We start from the raw sequence: 24,543 nt of genomic DNA on the forward strand, positions 1-24,543 counted from the left end.
CGAGAGGGCACAGGCCGGGCTGAGGGACCCCCCTCCCCGAGTGCACAAATTTTTGTGCACCAGGCCTCTAGTATATATATAATTGTATATAATATAGGTTATAAATAAACCAAAATTTTGACATTCAATATTAAGTTAACTCAATATTTACAACAGATGGAATATTTTCAAACCCAAATTCATATGTTAAAGCCCTAACCACCCTCCCTGTGATGGTATTTGGAGAAAAGGCCTTTGGGAAATAATTAGGTTTACATTGGATCCTGAGGGTGGGCCTTCATGGTGGATTAGTTCCATTATAAGAAGAGACACTGGAGAGCTTCCTGTCCCTTTTCAAGCCCCCCCTCCCCACAGCCATGTGAGGACACAGTGAGAAGGTGGCTGTCTACAAGCCAAGAAGGGAGCTCTCATCAGAAACCCACCATGCTGGCACCTTGATCTTGGATTTTTAATCTCCAGAACTTTGAGAAAATAAATTTTAGTTGTTCAAGCGACCTGTTCTGTTATGGCAGTCTGAGTTAAAACAACATTCAGTTCAATAAAAATTTTACAGTACTTTTTGACTTTATAAACTATTTATTAGCTTACTTAAAATTTCCAGACTGAATCTATAAAAAAATAAGTTAAAATTCTCAATTCTGGCTGAATAGCATTGGCCAATAGTATAAGAACAAATTTACATGAATATACTTTTTTTTCTTTTAAAATGGCAAATCACATATCCTCTTTTCAGTCCTTAACCATCTAAAAGCATCTGCAGTTTTTGATGCTATCTTCATCTCTCCATGAATTTAATACTTTTCTGAGTCTCCTCTATAATATCTACACTAATAAAAGACAAAGATGCGAATTGACTGTACCTTTGCTACGCCCATCAGCCAATCAGAAGAGTACGCAAATTAACCCAACAAAGATGGCTGTTAAATTTACATACTGCAGGCAGGGCGGGACAGGCCATCCGCCGCCCGCCTGGCCTCCATCCAGCCCTCCCATGTGCAACCCGGGGTGGCTGGGCGGGACAGCAGCGATCTGCCACCCACCCGGCCTCCATCCAGCCCTCCCATGTGCAACTCCGGGCAGCTGGGCGGGACAGCAGCGGAGACAGGAGGAAGCCAGGCGGCAGAGGTGGGAGGGAGTCAGGCAGTGGAGACGGAAGGAATCGAGGCGGGCTTTGCTCCCTTCTTCACTGCTTCGCTCCGGCCTCAGGAAGCCCTATTCTTGCAGGAATCTTCCTGCAATGGGCCTCTAGTTCTTATATATTTATTTATAGATGCTCTGGTGTATGTATAAAGAAATCTAAGGCTGATGATCTTTTTGGTCTCCTGTAGCTGATACTGGTCTCTCAGCCCTCTTCTTTTACGTTTCTTTCTCCTTTTACCATTTAAATAACGAAATAATAATTGTACTGAAGAGGAGCTCAAGAAACCAAGTGTCTTGGAATTACACTGTCTCATTCTGTACAGGGTAAGTAAGCCTACATAATTGTGTATGTGTGTGTATGTGTGTGTGAGAGAGAGAGAGAGAGAAAGAGAGAGAGAGAGAAAAAAAAATAAGAGAGATGCATACAACTTAAGTACCCTATCCACAAAGGATTACATGAGGGATTAGTGTAGGAATCAAAGGCTACATACAACGTATGAATTGGGTATCAACCAACTTCTTCAGAGAGGGGAATGACATAAAAATCTTCCCAATAGAGGTGCCCCATATTGGATGGTTAAATATTGACCTAATCATATTATCTGGTTTAGGAAAGAGTGCATGCTTCAGTCCCATGGACAGACTTCTTTGTTTCACTGGAGCTGGAGTTGTATCTTTAACAAGATGAGCTATTGCTCATGTGACCTGTTGAAGGGTTTTGAACAAACATCAAACAATGTCCTGTGCCACCTGTACTCTCCTTTGTGCATCATTACTATAAACCCTTTCAGAGTAATCTAGAAAATCTCTACCTGATATCCTTAAAGAACTTCTGATATGAATTTGGTAACATTTTTTGTTTTTATTTTTATTATTTTCTCACTCTAGGCTTTATCTTCTCTTGTCATCTACTTCTAGTCCTATCTACTTGCTGATGGCTCTATGTCCATATCTCTGATGCAATGTATTTCCTAAATACCAGACTAAATTTCTAGTCTTCTTCTCAATAGAGCCATCTAGATAATGTATAGGCTATTCAATCTCAACATCTCAAAACATTTTGATCTCAGTTAATAGTACATTTCTAATTCAAATGAATGAAAGTTTATTATATTGACAAATAATACACCTAGTATCTAGAATGGACAGAATAGGATACAATACTGTATGTATAGCAGGAGCCTCATTTTGTAAGAAAAGCAAACACACCTGGATGAAATACATAAACATTTTCTTAGTGGTTATCTCTGAGTGGTGGGGTGGCCTCTAATTTAAACTTGATTGTTCCCACTTTTACTTTTATTGAACTGAACTTAAGAGACTTTAAATACTTCTTACCTACAATGGAGAGAATGACAACCACAAAATCAAAAATATTCCAGCCTATGGTAAAATAATAATGGCGGAGGGAGATGAGCTTCAGAACACACTCTCCGGTGAACAGCACAATGAACACCAGGTTGATGCGTGCCAGAACGCTAGTTACATATTCACTTTGGTCATCTGTTTCTACCATCATTGTGACCATGTTGAGACAGATGAGGATCATAATGCTTATGTCAAAAACTTGTCTGGTTACAAAGTCAAAGACCATTCCTTGATATTTGTTCTGTAGAGAAACAGAAATGCTTTTAGCAACAGAATAGTTTTTCTGTACATATTAACATCTATAGAAACACTTTCTCCATTGACTCCCTAGTATTGTACAGAGTAACCACTGGCCCTGAATTTTGTAAAAGGTGGTTTATAATGTATTACTTTTTAAAAATATATTTTTATTGATTTCAGAGAGAGAGATAGAAACATCAATGATGAGAGAGAATCATTGATTGGCTGCCTCCTGCACACCTCACACTGGGGATCGAGCCCAGAACCCAGGCCTGTGCCCTCACCAGGAATCGAACCATGACTTCCTGATTTATAAGTCAGTGCTCAACCACTGATCCATGCCGACTGGGCAATACATTAATTTTTTTTAATTCAGTTATCTAAATTGCTGTTTACCAAAGTGTTTTCCACAGAATAACAATCTCTTCTCAAAAGGAGATTTCTGATAAGAAACATTGCATAGTAATACAAATGCATATTAACGTATTAAGTTTATAAGAAGGTAAGAAATCTGCTTTATTTTGTTTTACCACAATGTCCCATTATCAGTTGAACCATGCATCCATTTCAAAATGCAGTATCTAATAACATTCCATTTGTCTTATTCTCAAAGAACTGTTCAAGGGAACTTGGGATTTCTAGGACATTTTGCATTTAAAGTTCATTTATGGCAGTATTGATGTTCTTCCACCACACAGTCTTTGCTGACATTGTCAGACACAGAATTCTGATTGAGTCTATACGGGGATAATCAGACCAGAAAAGCACTCCCTTATTCTTTGATGTCAAAAATTCACATCCTCAAAAAAGGAGACATATGTACCACTCTTTGTAATATTTTAAGCAATAAAACAAAAATTAAAAAAAAATTCACATCCTCAGCCTGGCTGGTGCTCAGTTGGGCATCCTACCATGCACCAAAAGGTTGCTGGTTCTATTTCTTGTCAAGGCACTTGCCTGGGTTGTGGGCTCCATTCTTGGTAGGGGGTGTAGAGGAGGCAGCTAATCAATGTTCTATTCTCACATCGTGTTTCCCTTTCTTTCTCCCTCTCTTTTCCTCTCTCTCTAAAAATCAATAAAGACATTTTTTAAAATTCACATCCCTTGTCACTGATCCATGGTTCTGCTCCCCAGGTCTGCCACTGTCAGTCACTGCCAGTCATTGTCTGGCTCATTTCCCAAGGTCACTGAGGAACTCTGAGGATATCTTCTATCTTACATTTTTCCTATACACAGTTGACCCATTTCTACTTCCACTGTTGAGGCTTATCAAGGGAAAGTTTATATTACTCATCATTCTCAAGAATGCAACTGCTGGCTAGCATATTATGAAAGTTTACTAGTATTTTGTGTCCTTTGCCATTTAGTTTGGATTCTAACTGTATAATTCTAAATCCCTTGAAATTAAGAGCACATTTTCTATTTCTTCTTCTTTTTTATTTTTGGTCTCTCTCTTTTTTAAAATAATTTTTACCATTACCATAAAAGATATAAATTAATGATGTTTTAAAAAATTGAAGAAATCTTTGAGGCTAGAAACGTTAGCTGCTATCTCTCTTGTAAGAAAACCCATGCAAGTTTTTGTTTTTGGTATATTTTCCCCCCATATCATTTGGTATTTCTTACTCCTGGTCGAGGTATAGGCTTTTGTGGCTTTTTTGATCCTAATTTTTTCATTGCATTATAATATTTCTTCTGTTCTTCTGTCATAAAGATGTCTTGACCTCCAAAGTATAGAAAAGAAAAACCAAAACTAGTTAAAACTATGTCCCTTTGCACACAATATTTCAATGATAAACTTAAAATAGGAAAGGGGTAGTTAAAAAAGGAAATGCAAACTTCAACCAGTTAGGATAATTATGCCTGGGACTTAAAATTTGAAAAATTAAAAGTACATTTTAGGTACTATAATCCTATTTAATTCTCACAATCATCTGAAATTGACTTTATTATTTTCAATATCCTATATAATAAAAGGCTAATATGCAAATCGACCTAATAGTGGAACAACTGGTCACTATGACACGCACTGACCACCAGGGGGAGGATGCTCAATGCAGGAGCTGCCTCCTGGTGGTCAGTTTGCTCCCACAGAAGGAGCATTAGCAGCAGTGTGGCAGTGAGACATCCCCTGAGGGCTCCTGGACTGCGAGAGGGCACAGGCCGGGCTGAGGGACTTCCGTGAGTGCATGAATCTCGTGCACCAGGCCTCTAGTTATAGAATAAGAAAATATACTGAGCAAATGAGATGAAAGAGCAATACACAAAGAAAGGAAAATAAATGGCAAAAAAGCACTTGAAAACACATTCAAACCTACCAATAAAAGACAAAGGTAAAATAAACCCTAGCCAGTTTGACTCAATGGATAGAGTATTGGCCCATGGACTGAAGGGTCCTGGGTTTGATTCCAGTCAAGGGGACATACTTCAATTGCAGGCTCAATCCCTGACCCTGGTTGGGGCTCATGCAGGAGGCAACCAATGGATGTCTCTCTCACTTTGATGTTTCTCTCTCTGTCTCTTCCCCTCACTTCCACTCACTCTATCAATGGGAAATATCCTCAGGTGAGGATTTACAACAACAAAAAAAATAAATAAATAAAATGAAATACTAATTTAATTTATCAAATATCAAGTAGTAAAAACAAAGAGTGTTTGATGTTATTGAAGCAGCTGTGACCTGGGCACACCTGTACATAGCTATTGGCAGTGTAAGTGGGATTGTTATTTTGGGAAAGCAAACTACTTTACTCTGGGAATTTATCTTACTGGAATAATTAAAACTGGTTTTCCCCACAAAAACTTTTGACAAGACACTATTTAAATCATTAAAGATTAGAAGCAACCAGAATCATTAATATTATGGGAAGTGGTTAAGTAAATTATGATCATGTGTATATGAAGACTTAACAAAATACTTAAGTATAATAAAAAAGAGAATTTATAATTATAGATAAAATAATTTCAATAACAAGAATCTGTATAGAGAAAATTTGAACAGAAAACATATAATGTGAATAGTGGTTACTCATGAGTAATGATATTTCTTTACTTTCCATATTTTCTATAATGTGCATATATATTTGGAAAGATGATAATAATATAAAGAGCTGTTTAATTCAATATGGGAACTGGTAGTTTATCATTAAATATCAGGAAAAATGAAGTAGAAATATATAAAAGGAACCAATGAAGGGCTTTAGCTGGAAGATGTATTTTTAGGAGGGGAGTTGCAAGGATAAAACAACAAATTGACTTTGGGAAAAGGGCATATGCCTGGGTTCCTTTCTAATATTCTCTTTCAAAAGATAGAAAATTTAGTTTCTGATTAAAAACAACAACAACACCAGAAGGGAGAGAGGATTTGTAAACCTATTCCCAGGGGTGTGAGCAGTGGATGGCAAGGGAGAGGATACAAAAAAAGACTTTCTTATACACACCCATTTGGTCTCTGAATTAAAGTATACTTTGGTGGCGAGAATACCTCAAATAATTTTACTATCTTTAGTGAGAGAGAAAATATTAGAAATACTTATCTTCTTTTTTTGCTGGTTGAAATTATCTATGATGACACCAATAAACAGATTCAAGGTGAAGAAGGACCCAAAGATGATGAAAATAACAAAGTAAAGATACATGTATAGACTTTCTTCATACTTAGGCTGCAATTCCACCTACCAAAGGAAAATATTTTGTAAAATATCACAATACATATTGAGACTAGAAGTCATTGGTACTTTTTCATGAGAATAGAAAAGAAAATTCGTAGTAATACTTAAGCAGTACTTCTTTTCTTTCTGTATCAACTACTTCTAAAAAAATCTCTGAAAGTGGCATTTAAGGATGTCTTCATGTAAAAAAATATGGTTATCAGGACACTTAAGGATCTATTTTTATAAATGTAAATACAACTATCATCTTAATATTTGGACAGTAGTATGCAAAATTTGGAAAAATTTTTAAGGCACTGAATTTTAATAATTTAAAAATTAGTGAAAAAGTTTTACTTGAGTAAATATGTATACAATGTTTAGAAGCAACCATTTGTGCATACATGAATTTATTCAGCAAACAAGAATTGAATTATTCGTTTAGATTTTCAGCATCGTATCTTTAACATTACAACATTCACTGAATTTTTCAGATTTAGTAGATATAACTAGAACTCCATCTTATAAATCTTCAATTGATAATTTAATATCTAGATTGTGCTTATTGTAAATTAGCATTGAACTATTATCTATCACTTAGTAAAGGAGTAAAGAAGTCATTATGGATAGTTCACTCATAGGTTTATGTCCTTCTAAAGACAATAGAGTTAAAAGCCAACCAAAAACACAAAACAAAATAATAAGTAACCAAGTGAAATAACACAACTCTGGAGCATATCAGGATGATACTTAACATAAAACCAAAGCCACTTAGGGGAAGTGCATCTGAAGAAAGATAAAAGTGAGGTCTATCAGGTCAGTTTAAAGATTATCGGGACAGTCTATAATGATAGACTAAACAGATTGGGCTTCAGAATAAAAAATCAAGGCTTTTAGAAAACCTTAATTTTGCAAAGTTTGAGTTGGAATGAGCGTGGATATTAGTTCTTTTCTTGAGGCCGGAAAGAGGCTGTGGTAGGAGAAATCAAATAAAGTAGGTCTTTACTTTGGTGATATACACTTAAAGGTATCTGTTGGCCATAGAAGTGATAACAGCATTAGTAAAGTATGGATACTAAAATCATATAAAAGAATTAATTTGAAAGGAACTGTTATAGAAATTTAAAGTTGCCTGGACAACAACATCTCAAACTTTCATACCATTCAATATGGGGAGTAACTATATATTTCAACCTCTTGATATTTGGACAGTAGTTGGCAATCACATATATTTTCACATTTGCTCCTGCACACCAAAATTATTACTGATTATATAATTAGTAGATAAGAGGATAAAAATAGGAACTATTTAATAGAAAGATATTTGTTAGTTATTAAATATATGAATATGCTATTTCAGTTTGCCTTTCAAAATAGTTTGATTGATCTTTGTAAGATCTTTTTTATAAACATTGGTATACTTGAATATTAATTTGAGTCATACTTTTCCCTTTATTTTTTTAATCATTGTAGAATCATTCCATTTGATTGCAATACTCTGCTGAATTAATTTTAGCACCTAACAAATATTATTTAAAAAAGTATATACAAAATACTTACATTTCTGGAATCAACTGCTGCATACATTATATCCATCCATCCTTTAAATGTGGCCTATAAAAAAAGGACACATATGCTTTACTTTGGCATAAAAATAATTGAGATCTAACTTATAATAAATATTCTCACTTATGTATTTTTTACAAAGGAACATTTTCAAAAGACTTTCAAAACAAATTTGACATGGGTTTTGGAACAACACAATATCTAAGTAAGTCTTTTCATTTCTAGAACACATAATGAACAAAATGGTCATTAGATATCAAATACTTGTGATATCTAATCACAAATACTTCTCAATTCTTTAGAGTTAATAAAATCATACAATTTAAAGTGCTATCAAAATTTGGTAGAATACTTTTATTTTTTTTATTTATTTTTTATATTTTATTGATTTTTTACAGAGAGGAAGAGAGAGGGATAGATCCCCTACTGGGGATATGCCCGCAACCAAGGTACATGCCCTTGACCGGATTCGAACCTGGGACCCTTCAATCTGCAGGCCGATGCTCTATCCACTGAGCCAAACCAGTTAGGGATAAATTTGGAAGAATGCTTTTAGAAAGCTTTACGAATACCACCACATTTGGCAATATCTGTAGCAGCAAAACAATTACAATGATCTGATCATCTACTGAAATCTATCTGTAAGGTGATCAAAGTATCCAAAAGTTTAAGATTTCTCTTTATTTGTAACACTAAAGATCATATATATATATATATATATATACACACACATACAGGAGTAGGCAAAAGTAGGTTTACAGTTATGAGTATAGGAAACAGAGTTTTTCTGGTAGTATTTATTAATCATTGTATTATTTATTTGTATTACAACTCTAAGCCTACTTTTGCCCACCCCTGTGTATAAAGTCAGAGTTGCAACTATCCTTTTAAGAATTTTGAAATATAACATCCAGAAATAATCCTATATTACATTCTTCTATATAATTTTTTATGAGAGTGAGTTAATATGCACAAGAAAGGTGAAAAATGTACAGTAGACAGTTGGCATTCATAAATTCAAGAAGAATCCTGAGTCTAATAACTTATAGCAATTTGTTATTTGTCCCACGATATAAATTTTGAGTCCTATGAGCCTGAGAGGATTGTTTGTTAGCAAGTAATTTAACTAAGCTTTCAGCATCTGTATTGCAACACAATACACATATATTTTCATAACACTAACACTTGTGAAGTGGTGGATATTGTAGGAAGAAAGCCACACAATGGTGGGTATGATGGCTGTGAAGATCATGAAATGACTCTTAGCTAGAAAATAGAAGTTATTTGTATATCAAAGAGGGAAATATTGAATGTATCAATGGCTGAGGTCAATGATAGAACATATCCATCACACACTAGGAACATAAACAGAGAAAGGTGATTCAAGGAACCATTTCAGTGAATTACTAAACAACAGAGAGGCAATTCTGCTTAAAGCTAAGTATAAAACTTAGTTTCTTAAAGAGCAGAATTTATTTTATAGTTTTGTGCAGTTTCATTATCCTATATTTTCAGAATTTTAAGGAATTCCTTGAAGTTTTTAAATTCTATTTTCTCAATTTTATGAAGTGAGACACTTTTACAAGTGTGGCCATTAGTAAATGGTTAGGCTAAATGCCCAAGGAAATATAATGTGTCTACTATAATATTTAAATAAATCATACACACCAGATTTTTTAAAATCCCTGTTTTAATTTATTTTAATTGCATGAGCATTCAGAATAAGTCAGCAATATCCACAAGAGAAATAAGAATTCTAACAAGAAGGTGGGAAGAATGTGTAAAAAATAGTAGTACAGACACCTCTGAAAGAGATGCAAGAGACCAGTGTAGGTTTGTTTGCTTATCTAGTCTTCAGCTGAACAACTGAAATCATAACCTTGATGAAAAAAAATAGACTTCTGCCTTAAGAACTCTGTAAAATCACAAGGGGAGAACTTACTCAACTTTTAAAAATTTTAAGTGGCATTTCAGCAGCCGTTATCCACTGCTTTGTTGATATGCAGCTGCAGCTAAAAGCAGCATCATAGGAAAATATTTAAAGGGCCACCATCTTTTGCATTTTCATAAATTATATTTTTATTTTGTATGAGTCAGTCTTAGAGACCCAGGAGTGAAAACATTACTAGTATGATAAAATAGACTTAAGTAACTGTATTGAAAGGTCATTTGAAGTGTAACCACAGCTGCTTATGTTTCTTTTCTGTATCCAGGCATTATCCGCTATTATTTCCATTTCATTGTGAGAATCTGATCCTAAAACCTGAATATCATTCCCTGATCTTCAATCCAAATGATACAACTCAGTAGCAGTTAATGCCCACCAGCGTCAGTCTAATCAGGTGTATTGAGTCTGTGTGCTTTTGGGTGTGTGTGTGTGGCGGGGGCGGGGGGGGGGGGGGAGGTGATCCCTCAGTGAAAACAAGCTTTTCAATTGCAATAGAAAAAATAATAAACTTATTGATGTATTAATCAACTTTTTCATGTGGGAAGAGAAAGCAATATGAGAAGAAAGAGAAAAAGACCTTAGGAATGAACTGAAATACCTGGCCACTATCAACTATTCTGTATTGCTTAAGTATATAGAGTTTCCACCCACTTGGGCTCATAAACTGGTACTAATAAAACAAAATTAGAAAAATAAATGTTATAAACTTTCTTCTTCAGTAGCTAAATAATGGATATAGGTAATTACTTTGTTATTATTCCAAACAATAAACAAATTTCAGAGAAAAAGAGTGTTCACTTACAACTTGAAGCAAAGAGAGATACCCAAATCCTACATTATCAAAGTTTACTTTCACATTTTTCCATCTTGCAGTTTCATTTCTTTCTATTAGCCTTTGGCAGTCAGAATGATTGTTCACGTCGCTGATGTCAAATATTTCACCAGTTGTGGTGTTGATACAGTGGTAGAATTTGCCGGCAAACAAATTTACACCCATGATGCTGAAAATTAGCCAGAATATAAGACAAACCAGAAGAACATTCATGATGGATGGAATTGCTCCTAAAAGGGCATTCACAACCACCTAATACACAAATGGAAAAAAAGAAAAGTCAGAATTCTTGTTGGTTAAGAAAATAAGACATCCCCCTACCAATCTTTAATTTTTCAGTATTGAGCTTATACTGGAAAAGTAAAGTAAAAAAATCTTACAATAAAATCTATTATTTCTTAAGCAATACATTTAGGGAAACAAATATAGATAATATGACAAAGAAACAAAAAGTTTAAAAATAGAGAAGGGGAAGTACTCAAAAGTTAAAGGAAAAGCAAAATTAGAGGAATTTGCTGCCAGAGGAAGTCAGAATATGTGCCGTTTATTAGAGAAAAAAAAGAGAAGTAGGAAATCCTAATACAGACTAACTCATTTTTAAAAAGGCAATATATTAAAAAACAAAACTAAAATATTTGGATGAGTTGATTTGACCAATATACTCTAATTAATTAAAATTTAAGATATATAAGTATAAAAATATTAAATACCTAACATAATTTTGTCCTTAATTATTCATGCATTGCTATGACTAATAATTTTTGCAGAAGAAGCAAGACACTTTAGCATTATGTATTTCATTAGATCATCACATCTTTATTTCAAGCTCCAGTCATGTCAGTTGTTTCATTTACTGAGTTTAATTCAATAAACTTATTTTAAATGAAACATAATAGAAATCAGTTTCTTAGGAAAATAAGAAAAGGAGGGATGCCATATATATTTCCCAAATCTGATGTGATTACATCAGGTTCTGTGCTAATTATCTACTCTTTCCTACTGAAACATGTTCTCTCCCCTTGTCTTTATTTCTTTATCATAAATTCAAAATCTGAGTTTTCATATTTGGCAACATTGTAGAGATGACTGTCCTTGCTTCCCCCTCCACAGTTCCCATTGGAGCTGTATGTGAGTAGCTAAGAGGGAAAAGAAAGCAGCCCCTACAATGCTCCTCAGTGGCAGATGGCACCTCAGACTTGAACATTAATAGCTAAGTGAATTCTACCTATGAATCTCAGTATTCTTGTCAATCTGATCCAAAGCAAACAACAGGCTTCAAAATATCCTCTATCGGCCATAGGATGTCAGCGTATTTTTAGAGCAAAGTTTCTGAAAAAACATAGCGAATTCCAGATGCTTCTGAACCCTGATATTTAGTGACTTATTAAAATGTGTAAATAACCGTAGGCCTTCTGGGGTTACAAAATAGTGTAATAAGTGGGCCAAAGGATATGATAAAACCACTAATGACAAAGGTGGAGACATGAGCATGAAAAAGTAAAATCAGTCGAGTTATCCAGGCAGATCCGAATGATGTCATCTATGCAGCCTACTCTCATTGACCCATGGCACCTTGCCTTATCTCATTTGGCTTTCTGCATTAATGTAATTGATTGAAAAAATATTTATTTTATACTTTGTTTTAAATATGTGGATACACTTAGATTTCTCTTGGATTCAGAATTTGAAAGCTGAAGTCAAGTTATTATTTCTTGCCTCTTTTTTCTAAATATTTTGCCTACCATCCAGATAAAAAAGCTATTTCTATTGTGCACACAGGAGAGTACATGTTAAAATGTATATTTTTACCAACAGCCAATTTAGAGCATGACCAGAGCAATGGTTACCTACACCTATTTCTTTCCATATCAATCTGTAGGTGTCATACTTCTTCAAAACCGTTATCACCTCTGTCACTTCTTTTCCATTTTCACCTCCACCATCCTAGTTCTGGCCTCTGAGAGCTTATACTTGCACTATCATTAGAGCCTTCTAATGTCTCCTTCCTTTGATCCATGTAAGAGGAATTAATCTTCTCCAAGTCTCACTTTAAAATTATTTAATGGCTTCCCACTCATTATCAAAAATGTCTCTACCTTGATATTAAAAATACTCTACAATCTACATTTCTAGTTTTAAATTTGCTAGCCACCTACTCTTCACGACAATCCAACTAATATTATTACCCTAGAACTGAGTTGCCATTTCTTGTCCAAAATCCTCTTTACTTAGATACTCTTTCTTCTTCCAAGCTTTATTTCAAGCAGCACTTTTTTTTTCATGGAGCCTAACTTTACCCCCTCAGTTTAGCTTCCAAAATAAAGGTGAATGTTTCCTCTTTTGACTTCCAGAATTAGAATTCCAGTGCTGGTCAGGGCCATAGAAATAATTTAGTATTGTGTTCTCATTTGGTAAATGAGAAGAATGAGGCTAAGGTAGGTCAAGTTCAGAAAGAAGACTAGAAAGAAGTACCATCTAGTGCTCTTTGCACTCAACTTCACTAATTCTCCTTAGAGTTCTTGCACTTATCTGGTACACATATTGCTCTTCATTAGAGTTCATTACATTCTAATAATCCTCAATGATGGCATGCTTTTTATTTTTTTAAAATTTAAGATGGAAAAATATATTTGTGAATTCTCCAAGGCCTTGAGTGCCGTGAAAATAGGAATATAACAGAGTGCTTTGAATAAAGGAATATAAAAATGGTTCATTGAATGAATGAATGAAGTTTAGCTTAGCATTTATTGATCAAAGCATAATTGTTAAATGCTCATTGTGGATATGAAATGAGAATAAAGAGCTGGGTACAACAAAAAATTGGGGGTTAGTTAATATGTTTGAGAGATTTACTTTGAAAAAGAGGACTTGTTTGGCATTAAAATTAATCCATTTATGGTACAAGTGCTCCGCAGCACTGCCTTTCAGACATGATTACAATGTTGGCATACATTTAACCCAGAGAAAAAGTTTATTTTTATGAAGGTAAAATAACTATATGTAAGAAAATATTCCACTAGTATTAGGGAATTTACTATACAAAGGTCCATTCATATTCAAAATTTTATTAAAGTGGGCAATGAAGGAGCAGGGGGGAAAGGACTGTCTTTCCCAAGAGCCTCAAGACAGTTCTTGGTTCAGGACAGAAAGAGGTGTATTAACTCTTTCCAGCCTCCAGGGAACTGCAGTAATTGGTTCCCATTTGGTAAAGGCGCTAGGCAGCACTAGCCTGAATACACTGGAAAGAACGGATTGAGGTTTCAGGCTGTGTAAAATGAGATATCTAAGAAAGGAATTAACATTAGAGGTTGCTTCTTCTCACAAATGTTTTGTAAAACATCATCAAATGCAATTTCACTATTCTGGCACAATCCATTCTTATAAAAACTCTATTTTTGATTCCTTATCTGCAGTTTTGATTAAATCAATATGAAATGAGGACTTGACAATTTAATATGCAAATTAATGTGAGGAATTCTGATACATGCAGAAATGTGTTCTTGTCTGAACGAATTGACTTTGAACTTGAAATCAATACTACTCATGGATTCTAAAGTTTCTCTAATCCAAATACAAAATAACTACATGAATAAAAAAATAAAAGTAGGTAAAGTAAAAATCACACATTATTAAGCATGAAGAAGAGTCAGATAATCTTTTTAAAATCTAATGACTATATTTGTTGTGGAATTTAATCAAGGTAATTATTTTTGAAAGATATGATACATCAATTATCCATGAAAATACTCCAACCTTTTTTTGCCTCAAAAATAAAAACTCTCCTTCTTGTACATTATTTCTAAACTTTAGGAATACATAAAATGTAGATTTATTTTCATTTATGTTTTTACTGTGATGTCTTCTAAGATCCTAAGCAGTTAGTTGGATCTTATTCTAAAAGTGAGTTCTTGTATTAAATTCATTTAATTAATACATCTACATTTAATGAATATTTAATTTAAATTTATTAATTTAAACATCTTATCTTAACACACATGCTAAGAAATCAGTTTGTTTTATTTTTAGGTGGGTGTGTTAGTCTACATAATTCAAAAAAGTACCTGTATGTTAAGTTTCATTTAAAATATAAATCACATGTGCTAACTCAACTCTTTCATAATATATTTTTGCCTTGTTACATTTTTAAAGTAACTCTATAAACTTACACTTAATACAAAAGTGAGAATGGTCACACAGTCAATACCAATCTTAAGAAACCAGAAATATTGTACCCTCGCATCTGCTCATGTAACTCAACAAGGCAAGGAATCAACTGCTGGCAATTTTCAGGACCCAGACCAATGCAAACAATGGCAAGGGTTTTATGTCTCAAAGAGCATCATGAACTTGACAAGTTAAAATATTCACCCAATCCTTCTAAAGCAAGGTCCCCCACCATCACCAATCAGTCAATCTCCCCATCAATAGATAGCTCAATATACACATAACTAAACCATATTCAATGAAACTTAATAAAAACATCAACGATTGGGGTTCAAATCCACAGAGGGTAAATAAATACTCAAAGCTACTTTTCTCAAAAGAAAATTCAAGACAGTTGAAAATTGGGAATTAGAATGTAAATACTATATTTTCCCTACTGTGGTACCCTTCCCAATCCCTCCCTCATCCCACTACACAAAGTCACAGTGAAAGGATGAAAGGTAGCAAAAGGGGTAATACAGTACCCATAATAAAGGGCTGAGGGGAGGAACCAGCGCTCCACCCCATCCAAGTTGGAGCAAGATTATCCTATATAAAATAGAAATATATAGTTTGTTATTAGTTAGAAATCTGATATGACAGAACATTTGGTGTTACTTTTTTTTATGATGCTCTCTGTCTGTTTCCCTATCAATCAAGACTTGAGTTCTTTTGAAAAAGGTCTTTACCATTTCCTAGATTAGGAAATTAAGAACACAAATTTAAGTACAAATTTTATTTTACTCTAGATAGTCATGACATCAATTCACTCAGTTCAATTTTACAAGTTGAAAAATTTGGACTGGAAATTTGAAATACAATAAATGTTGAAAAGCTCTCAGCCAGAATGTGCATAAAACATGCAAAACATAAAGTGCAACGTGATGATAATTTGTTTATTACTTTCTAACTTCCTATCAAGCATTGTGCAACATGCTTTCCTTGGTAATGTCGCATAAAAGCACATGCTCTGAAAATGTGACAAGACAACAAAAAGAAAATGAATGGCTGATTTACGCTTTTACACAGCTATTGTGATTTTATGCTGCTAGGAAAAAGAATAAAATGAGAGTTTCTACGTATATTCCAATCTCACTTCCCAATTATCATTATCATTATTATCTCCATCCTCACCACCATCCATGATTACATTTTATAAAAAGTCAAAAGATCCAAACACTTAGAAACACAGAAAAACAGAATCTATAATCAGATTATTTTGTCTCTACAATGCCAAATACACACTGAAATGATCAGCCATTTTAGGGTTGTGTATATGCTGTCATTATGAGGCAAGGAACCATATTCATAAATCTGTTAAGTTCATCTTCCATCAGTATTTATAAGGAGTTTATGCTTTTGAAACTCAAAGATTCAAAAACTAATCTCTCCTTATATTATAAAAAGCCTCATCGATCAAAAAGTATAGGTAAGGTTATTCCTGTAAAAATTGCAGGTAGATACACAAGACCAACATTGTTACAAAAATGAAGTGTTAAATACAGGAGTATCTGGCCATTTGATTCATGGTCAATTTCAAAATGTTTATAACATCTTCAAATGCTTAGCACTGTTTAGATTTCAGGAGACAGTTAAAACGTATGACAGTAGTCTCTTCTTATCTGGGAGGGATGCAGTCCAAGACCCCTAGTGGACGCCTGAAACTAAGGGTAGTACCAAACCTTATATACACTGTGTTTTTTCCTATACATATAAACCTAGAATAAAGATTAATTTATAAATTAGGCACAATAGGATATTAACAACAATAATTAATAATAAAATAGAACAATTATAACAACATACTATAATAAAAGTTATGTGAATGGGGTCTCTCTCTTCACAATATCTTACTGTACTATACTGCTCTTTACACTTGAAGGAAACACGCCCTGTAAGGATCACTACTCTTGAGCTTCGGGGGCCTTATTAAGCAAAATAAGGGTTAGTTGAATACAAGCACTATGATACCGTGACAGTCAGTCTGATAACCAAGAAGGCTACTAAGTGACTATCTTTCTATTCAAAGAGATGAGTCATGTCTTGGGTGGGACATAGCTGGATGGTGTGTGCCTTCTCAGAATGGCCCACAATTAAAAATGTATGAGTTATTTATTTCTGGAATTTTCCATTTAATATTTTCAGACCATGGATAACTGAAACCATGGAGTGAAACCTCGAATAAAGGGGAACTGCTATACTTTGATTCAGGTGACAAGTTTTCAAGTAGAATGTATTAAAGTAATATTTTTCTCCAGAACTGACACTGGCAGTATAAAACAATAGAAAGTGACATTTAATTGGAAAATAAACTTAATTTTTACATACGCTGGAGAGAATTTACTTTAATGTTTTAGTAAAAACATAAGGATCTCTGTGAGAAATAAAATAAGACTATATTATATTGTGTTAAATTGTTTCTACTGAGGGAATTATTTATATATGTTAGGAAACTGAAGACAAGTCTTATGTTCTTAAAAAGTGACATTTAAAAAAATTTTATTTTAGAAGAACATATTATAAGGCTATCAACAATCTAGAAAATGCAAGTGGAAAAAGACAAGTCTGCTTAGATTCTACAAACATAACTAAATCTTAGTCAATAAAAGAGCAATATTTTTTCCTAATTAAAAATCTTTGTTCTGGTTAAAAATTGATTTTTTAATAAATAACTACTTTCTATTCTATATATCATATGTAAGTGCTTCATGCTTTTTAAAAAGGTCTGGAAAATTAACAAGTAAATAACAACAAAATTTCTAATCTGTTATAAACCATAGGGAATGGTTTAGTATTTCCTTAGAAGAAGTAATATAAAGTTTTGTGTAATTCTGATAAATGAGATTTAAGTTATGGTTAATTTATAAATCATCTATGTAATGAGTAAAAATTACATTTTCTGTTCATTATGCTGTAAATGTTTTACCACATTGTCATGAAAAATTGTGTGGATTTATATATAAAATCTTTAAGTTACTATTACTATTTGTATAAATTAAGAAGATTAATGCAATTATAAATTGAGGCTATATTAAACATAACTTTTTTAAAAAGTTTAAAATTTAGTCAATATTTAATATCTACCCTTGAAAATATTACAATAATGCAAGCTTTGGCATTATACAGACAAAACTGTCAATTTTTTCTTTTTGCTTATTCTTAGGCACATGTGTGATTCATATTATTTTCAGTAAAACTCATAAAGTACAGTTTAGATCATCACAATGAGAAGCACATGATGTCAAATTCACTTTAGTTGATTATTATCATATCGTTACACACAGTATTTTAATAGTGCATTTGCTTTTTTGTATACAGGTTTGTAAGGAAACTCCCAAGATAGATTAGGAAATAAAGTCATTTTAATAAGCACAGCAGATAAATGATATTGTATCATTTTTAGGGAGGCCTAAATTCTCTTGCATATCACCTAGAAGTAAATATGCAACAGATAAAAAGATAAAGTAGCAATTTTGCAAGGATTTGCCATTCCTTTGCATGCATGGGTTTTTTCCTTTTTAAAACTCAATATAATTTAATTTTGGCTATAGGCTATACTTCTGGTTCTTTCAGTTTCCTTACCCTCATCCCTTCAAATCGTGATAAAGCTCTTAGGGGTCTCAAAGCTCTTAGTGTCCTGAGAGATTTGATGGCACCAAGTTCGGAGTAACCCAAGGCATTCGCTGTTAAACTGACCAATGAAACCTGCACCAATAAACAAACAAACACAAAGATAACTGTCATTCAATTTTTAGTTACTATGTCATTCAACAAATATGATTTTGCTTATAATTACTCAGAAGATAAATGGTTGCATATTTTCAGTAAACCTTTAACAAATTTTAAGGAAATATTTTCAGTCTGATGGAAAAAAGTAGCTTTTAATATGTTAATTAAAAGATAGTTGAATAAAAACACCTCAAATGCCATGTAATTTATTAATTGTTCAATTAATATGTTAGTAGACCAATTAGTTTTTAAAAACTAAATAAAAATTAATTTAACAAAGAAAGACATCTAAGTGTAAGAAAATGTCATTGGCTATCCTTCCTTTATTTTATTAAGTCACTGCTGAATATAGGGTTTTGCCTATGGCTAAATAAAATACAAAAACTGCTATTGCATCAGAAAAAGCAAGAAATCTCTATCCTGCAATCATATCTTCACCTAACTATAATTGATACTCTCCTAAATTAAGGTGCTAAATCACATTGATTTTGTAGTTTATTTTTGAAAGGGGATTCTTTGTTTTGCTAATATGTTGTGTTTTCATTTGTTTAAAGTTTATTCTTATGTAAGTAAATGTAACTTAAAATGTTCTTTTACTATGAAACTCTCAGTTTTTTTTTCTATACTAATTTACAGCTTCTGCTATAGTACCTGGTCCAAAATGGCCAATCAAATATTTATCAAATAAATAAATCAATGAATTTATATACAAAGACTAAGAAATAAAAATGTTAGGTGTCCAATTCTCTTTGGTAAAGAGTTTACCAAAACTCCATGTCCAAACAGAGTTACAATTTCATTCATTTGAAAATGGCTAGTATTGGGCAGTTCCAAATACACTGGACACTGCAAGGGAGGGCAGTTGGGGGCAATCAGGCCTGCAGGGGAGGACAATTGGGAGGGACCAGGTCTGCAGGGGAGGGCAGTTGGGGGTGACCAGGCCTGCAAGGGAGGGCAGTTAGGGATGACCAGTCTGGCAAGGGAGGGCAGTTAGGAGTGACTGGGCCAGCAGGGGAGGGCAGTTAGGGGTGACCAGGCCAGCAGAAGAGGGCAGTTAGGGGCAATCGGGCTGGCAGGCAGGCGAGCGGTTGGGAGCCAGCAGTCCTGGAGTGTGAGAGGGATGTCCGACTGCCCATTTAGGCCCGATCCCGGCTAAACAAGCAGTCAGACATCCCTCGAGGGGTCCCAGATTGGAGAGGGTGCAGGCTGGGCTGAGGGACATGCCCTCCCCCTCCCCCCCGCCGCACGAATTTCATGCACTGGGCCTCTAGTATTTATTATAATTTTTATATTACTTTAGATTTACTATAATTCCTTTTGTCTTTTTTAGAGTGATTTGCTAATCCATATGAAATAATGAAAATAGAACATTGAAAAATAAAAGTATCATTATTACAAAACTACAAAATGCTCTAGAGAATTATTTTCTTAAAATATATCATAAATGATGATTAAAAACCAACTTGTAATAATTGTGAGAATTGAAATATAACTTCCAATGTTTGAAACCTTAATATTAGAAACTATTTCTCTCTATGATATGATGAAGCAATTTTTTTGAGGTTTTCTCTCAATTTACTAATTTCATAGTAACATTATTAACCTTTTCAAATAGCTCTGGCTTTGCCTTTGTTTAGAATTAAGAAGATATAATATATGCAGGACTCTTAGCCTAGAAATACTTGCCACAAGAAGCCTGCATCTTTCTGCTGGACTATTATCTTTTTGGGATAAAACTGTTACCTATGAAATCTGTGATATTTTGGATACACTTTTCTAAAGCTGAAATTATGCCAAATTGATAATATGAAACCTGATGTTTAATTTTAACAAATTTTAGGACAGTAATTTCTTTTAGGGCAAATGAAGTATTATTAATCATTAGGTGTAGAAATCTGTGAAGGTCTGGTACATTACTAGTATGAAATAGATTTTCCCTATACTCTGTACCTTACCTCCTTTAATAAAGTTATAAGCCATCTATCTATATAAAACCCTAATATGCAAATCGACCAAATGGTGGAACGACCAGTTGCTATGATACGCATTGACCACCAGGGGGAAAACTCAACGCAGGAGTTGCCCCAAGCCTGCAGGCCCCAACCGACAGCAGCAGCGGGGGGCGGGGCTGGTGAGTGGGCGGTACCAGGCCAGCCAAGGCGGGTGCGAGGCAGGGGCCCCAATCACCCAGCCAGTCGCCCCACAGATTGGCCCTGATCACCAGCCAGGCCTAGGGACCCTACCCGTGCACGAATTTTATGCACTGGGCCTCTAGTATTATATACTCTTTAAACCTACCCTTTAAAAACTTTGAGTAGATCAAAGAGAATTTTAAAAATTGACAGGAGCTCCCATTATCATGACTGTTTATCGAGAGCCTTTAAGACCGTATGTACTAATATAATCATTTACAGAGTTAGGAGCCAAGTACATTTCGCACTGGCATACAACCAAATAGAAGTGGGGCTGGGATTCAAGCCCATCTGCCTGATTCACAACATAAGAAATTTAAACAACATGCCCAATTTTACCACTGTCCCTACAAAGTGCTGTTTTTTATATTCAGCTGTTTCCTAGATAATCACCATAAATCTCATCCTTCCAATGCTAAATCATTACTAAATTAGCCTATTCTTACAAAAACTACAGTTACATTCAGTGAATTAGTTTAGGGACTATTATGTAGCACATCCCGTCAACACAACATAGTGGTCAGAGACTCACTATTTTAGAATTAGCATATACATAACACAAACTACCTTTAATGGAAGACAAAGATATGGAGAATACCTACATCAACAATTAAGAAGTCCAGCCAACACCAGGCATTGGTGAAATATGTTTGATAGCCATAAGCCACCCATTTTAGAAGCATTTCCAGAATGAAGATGTAAGTGAAAACCTTATCAGCATATTCCAACATTGTCTTAATTGTCTTTCGCTGATCAATATATATATCTTCAAATGCCTGTAAGAAAAAGTTATACATTTTAGATTTCTAAAACCATTGTACTCTATAAGCTATTTTTTCTGATCATATATATGTATATATATAAGTATATATACATATATATGTATAATATTCAATTGGAATAGGAGGACAGAGGAACAATAGCTATTGCTTTTTTTTCCTCTTTAAGATCTTTTAATGAATCAAGGGAAAAGTTATAGTCTCTCTTTATAATATAGCTGAAAGAAAAAAAGTAAATATTTATGAATTAATTTGACTTATTAGAAAATAGTTCTTGATGTCATATCCTGATAGTACTACCCCAGCTTGAAGTTATTTATTCCTTTTGTTTGATTTCTTTTGCTTCCCCTTGTTGGCTTTTTGCTACTGAAAGGAGGTTGAAGAAATGAAAAGTAAAGCTTATATTTTACATAAAGTAGAATTGTAACTGATAATCACATTGTCCAATTTTACTGGTTTGGTTCATTTGTCCCTTTCCCCCTTCATTTTGTTGATAGTTTATATTTCTCAGCAAAGACAAGGTCTGACACATTACTAGTCTACATTACTTCTCATTTAGATAAAATTACTTCTTATTGAGACCACAATATGTATTCTTCTATTATGAACCTCTCTTGATATTTCACATCAAAGTCTTACATTTATTTCAATGGTAAAATATTATTTCTTGTCTTATAGTAGTATATAAAGAAATTCAGTTTATCAGAGAAGTATGCAGAAAATATAGGCCTATATTCTAATTATAAACTTAAGTTAAAGAAACATTAAGATCCATCTATCTATCTACCTATCTATCATCTATCTATCATCTATCTAATGGCTTAAGTATTCCATTTGTGTTAGTGTTTTTTCTGAAATGCTATCTATATGTTACAGTTTATATTTTTGTAATTTATTTTTATATAAATGTAAATTTATTCTGATGTAAAGGAAGTCTTCATATAAAGAGAAACCAATCCGTAAATGACTCACTTAGGCACACTGACCAATATTTGTTACCAATATTCATTGTTTCCTAAATAGCATAAGAATAGTTACACAATTCAAAAGGGTCAGAGAAGTGGTTCCTAAGGACTTACTGACTGTCCATAAAGAGATAATACCATTCAGAAACACAATTCACCAGGATTTAAAAGTTATAAACTCCAAATCACAGGATTATCATTAACTTCACTGTAACTTCCATGCTTACTTTCTTATTAAAATATAAGTAATTAAATATTCATATTATTTGGTTATAATGAATAAACTGGAGGGAGAAATTTTCTGGGTTACTGAATAAGCAAAAATTAAATAACTTATTAGAAATATATATATTAAATTCAGAAATAAATAGTTATACATTAAGTCTATAGTCTGGAAGATATGAAATGGGGGTAATTAAAAATGCCTTGGAAACGGGTTCAAGGGTAGGATGGTTGATATAGAGATGTATTTATGTTCCAGGAAGAAGTCATAAGCAGAGATAACAGTTAGGGATTAATTAAATGGGGGTGATGGCTGATGCTGTGGAAATGAAAGTGGATGTACAATGAAGGTTGAGGGGGAAATGTGCCATTTACTAAAACAATGCAACAGAAAGGGTTAATGACTTATTAGTCATTGGTATTAGATTATTCTAAAACTTAGATTATACCACTTTTGCTTAATATTCACTCACCAGAGCACCACTACTAAGGAGAATCATGAAAACAATGAAGGTTTCAAACCAGTTATGTTCAACTATTCGGAAACATGTTCTTCTCAGGTTCCACCATTGTTTTCCTCTGCCTTCTTCCACACTGACTTGGCAACATTTGAATCTCTGTACACAGCCTGCAAGTATAATGTTCAAATAGATAAAATAATTCTGCTGCTTCCACAATAACTTCTGCCATGTCCCAGATACATCATTTCTTCCCTTTTGCCAGCTCTACCTTGCTAGGATAAATCTCTAAGCCTGAGTAGTGAGAGCACATTTATTAGCTAAAGTTATAAAATTATTCAGGCTCTTTAAGTGGTTCCCTGGCTAATAGTACCTGCTTTTACTGACTCACCTGTTATTCTCCAAGAAAGAACTTTGTAAAGTACAAATCAGCGGTTCTCAACCTGTGGGTCGCGACACCTTTGGCGGTCGAACGACCCTTTCACAGGGGTCGCCTAAGACCATCCTGCATATCAGATATTTACATTACGATTCATAACAGTAGCAACATCACAGTTATGAAGTAGCAACGAAAATAATTTTATGGTTGGGTCACAACATGAGGAACTGTATTTAAAGGGCCAGAAGGTTGAGAACCACTGGTACAAATCAATGTAAAGGAGCTTTGCCTTTTCCTCTATCATCCCATTGCGCTCTGTTAAAGTCTCTAGCAGGGGTGGGGAACACTATTTTTCTGCCAAGGGCCATTTGGATATTTATAACATCATTCCAGGGCCATACAAAATTATCAACTTAAAAATTAGCCTGCTATATTTGGTCAAATATTTAATTGACTCACCCCTAATGCCTTGGTAGGGCCAAAATATTTCGTGGGTCTTATAGGGCCCGCGGGCTGGACATTTCCCACTCCTACTAGAAAAGGACTTCAAAATGGAAATTAATAATAAACAGAAATCTTCCCTTTTAAAGAGGATATAGAGTAATAACCTACATCTCTCCCAACAATGCTAGGTTTGTTACTGTTTAGGTTTTCTTGTGGTGCTTCTAGAAGAGTTTACATAATTTTCAAAATTAATTTTGTTCACTAAAATGTGATTTGCATGGCCCTGCTTTATTTGTCATTTTTTTCCTTACACTGCTTCCACTCACTCTAACATAAGAATTAAATAAACAGGAAACTGTGAATGACTTTGTAAGCACCAGGGAGGATACATACACGGAAGGAAGGAAGGAAGGAAGGAAGGAAGGAAG

General features: G+C 34.0%; 1 protein-coding gene across 1 annotated transcript in view; it reads right to left on the reverse strand.

Annotated features, from left to right (window-relative positions):
* Positions 1 to 24,543, reverse strand: part of SCN1A (sodium channel, voltage gated, type I alpha subunit) — a 125,441-nt gene that overhangs the window by 4,373 nt on the left and 96,525 nt on the right. Inside the window, exons 20-27 of the mRNA XM_014546967.1 lie at positions 23,308 to 23,462; positions 21,471 to 21,644; positions 18,530 to 18,652; positions 10,715 to 10,996; positions 7,959 to 8,012; positions 6,285 to 6,422; positions 4,375 to 4,479; positions 2,479 to 2,749 (exon numbers count right to left, since the gene is read on the reverse strand). Of these exons, the coding sequence (XP_014402453.1) occupies positions 2,479 to 2,749; positions 4,375 to 4,479; positions 6,285 to 6,422; positions 7,959 to 8,012; positions 10,715 to 10,996; positions 18,530 to 18,652; positions 21,471 to 21,644; positions 23,308 to 23,462 (1,302 nt within the window). The remainder of the gene's footprint in view (positions 1 to 2,478; positions 2,750 to 4,374; positions 4,480 to 6,284; positions 6,423 to 7,958; positions 8,013 to 10,714; positions 10,997 to 18,529; positions 18,653 to 21,470; positions 21,645 to 23,307; positions 23,463 to 24,543) is intronic.

The sequence above is a fragment of the Myotis brandtii genome, unplaced genomic scaffold (assembly GCF_000412655.1).
Source record: "Myotis brandtii unplaced genomic scaffold, ASM41265v1 scaffold112, whole genome shotgun sequence".
Lineage (NCBI taxonomy): Eukaryota > Metazoa > Chordata > Mammalia > Chiroptera > Vespertilionidae > Myotis > Myotis brandtii.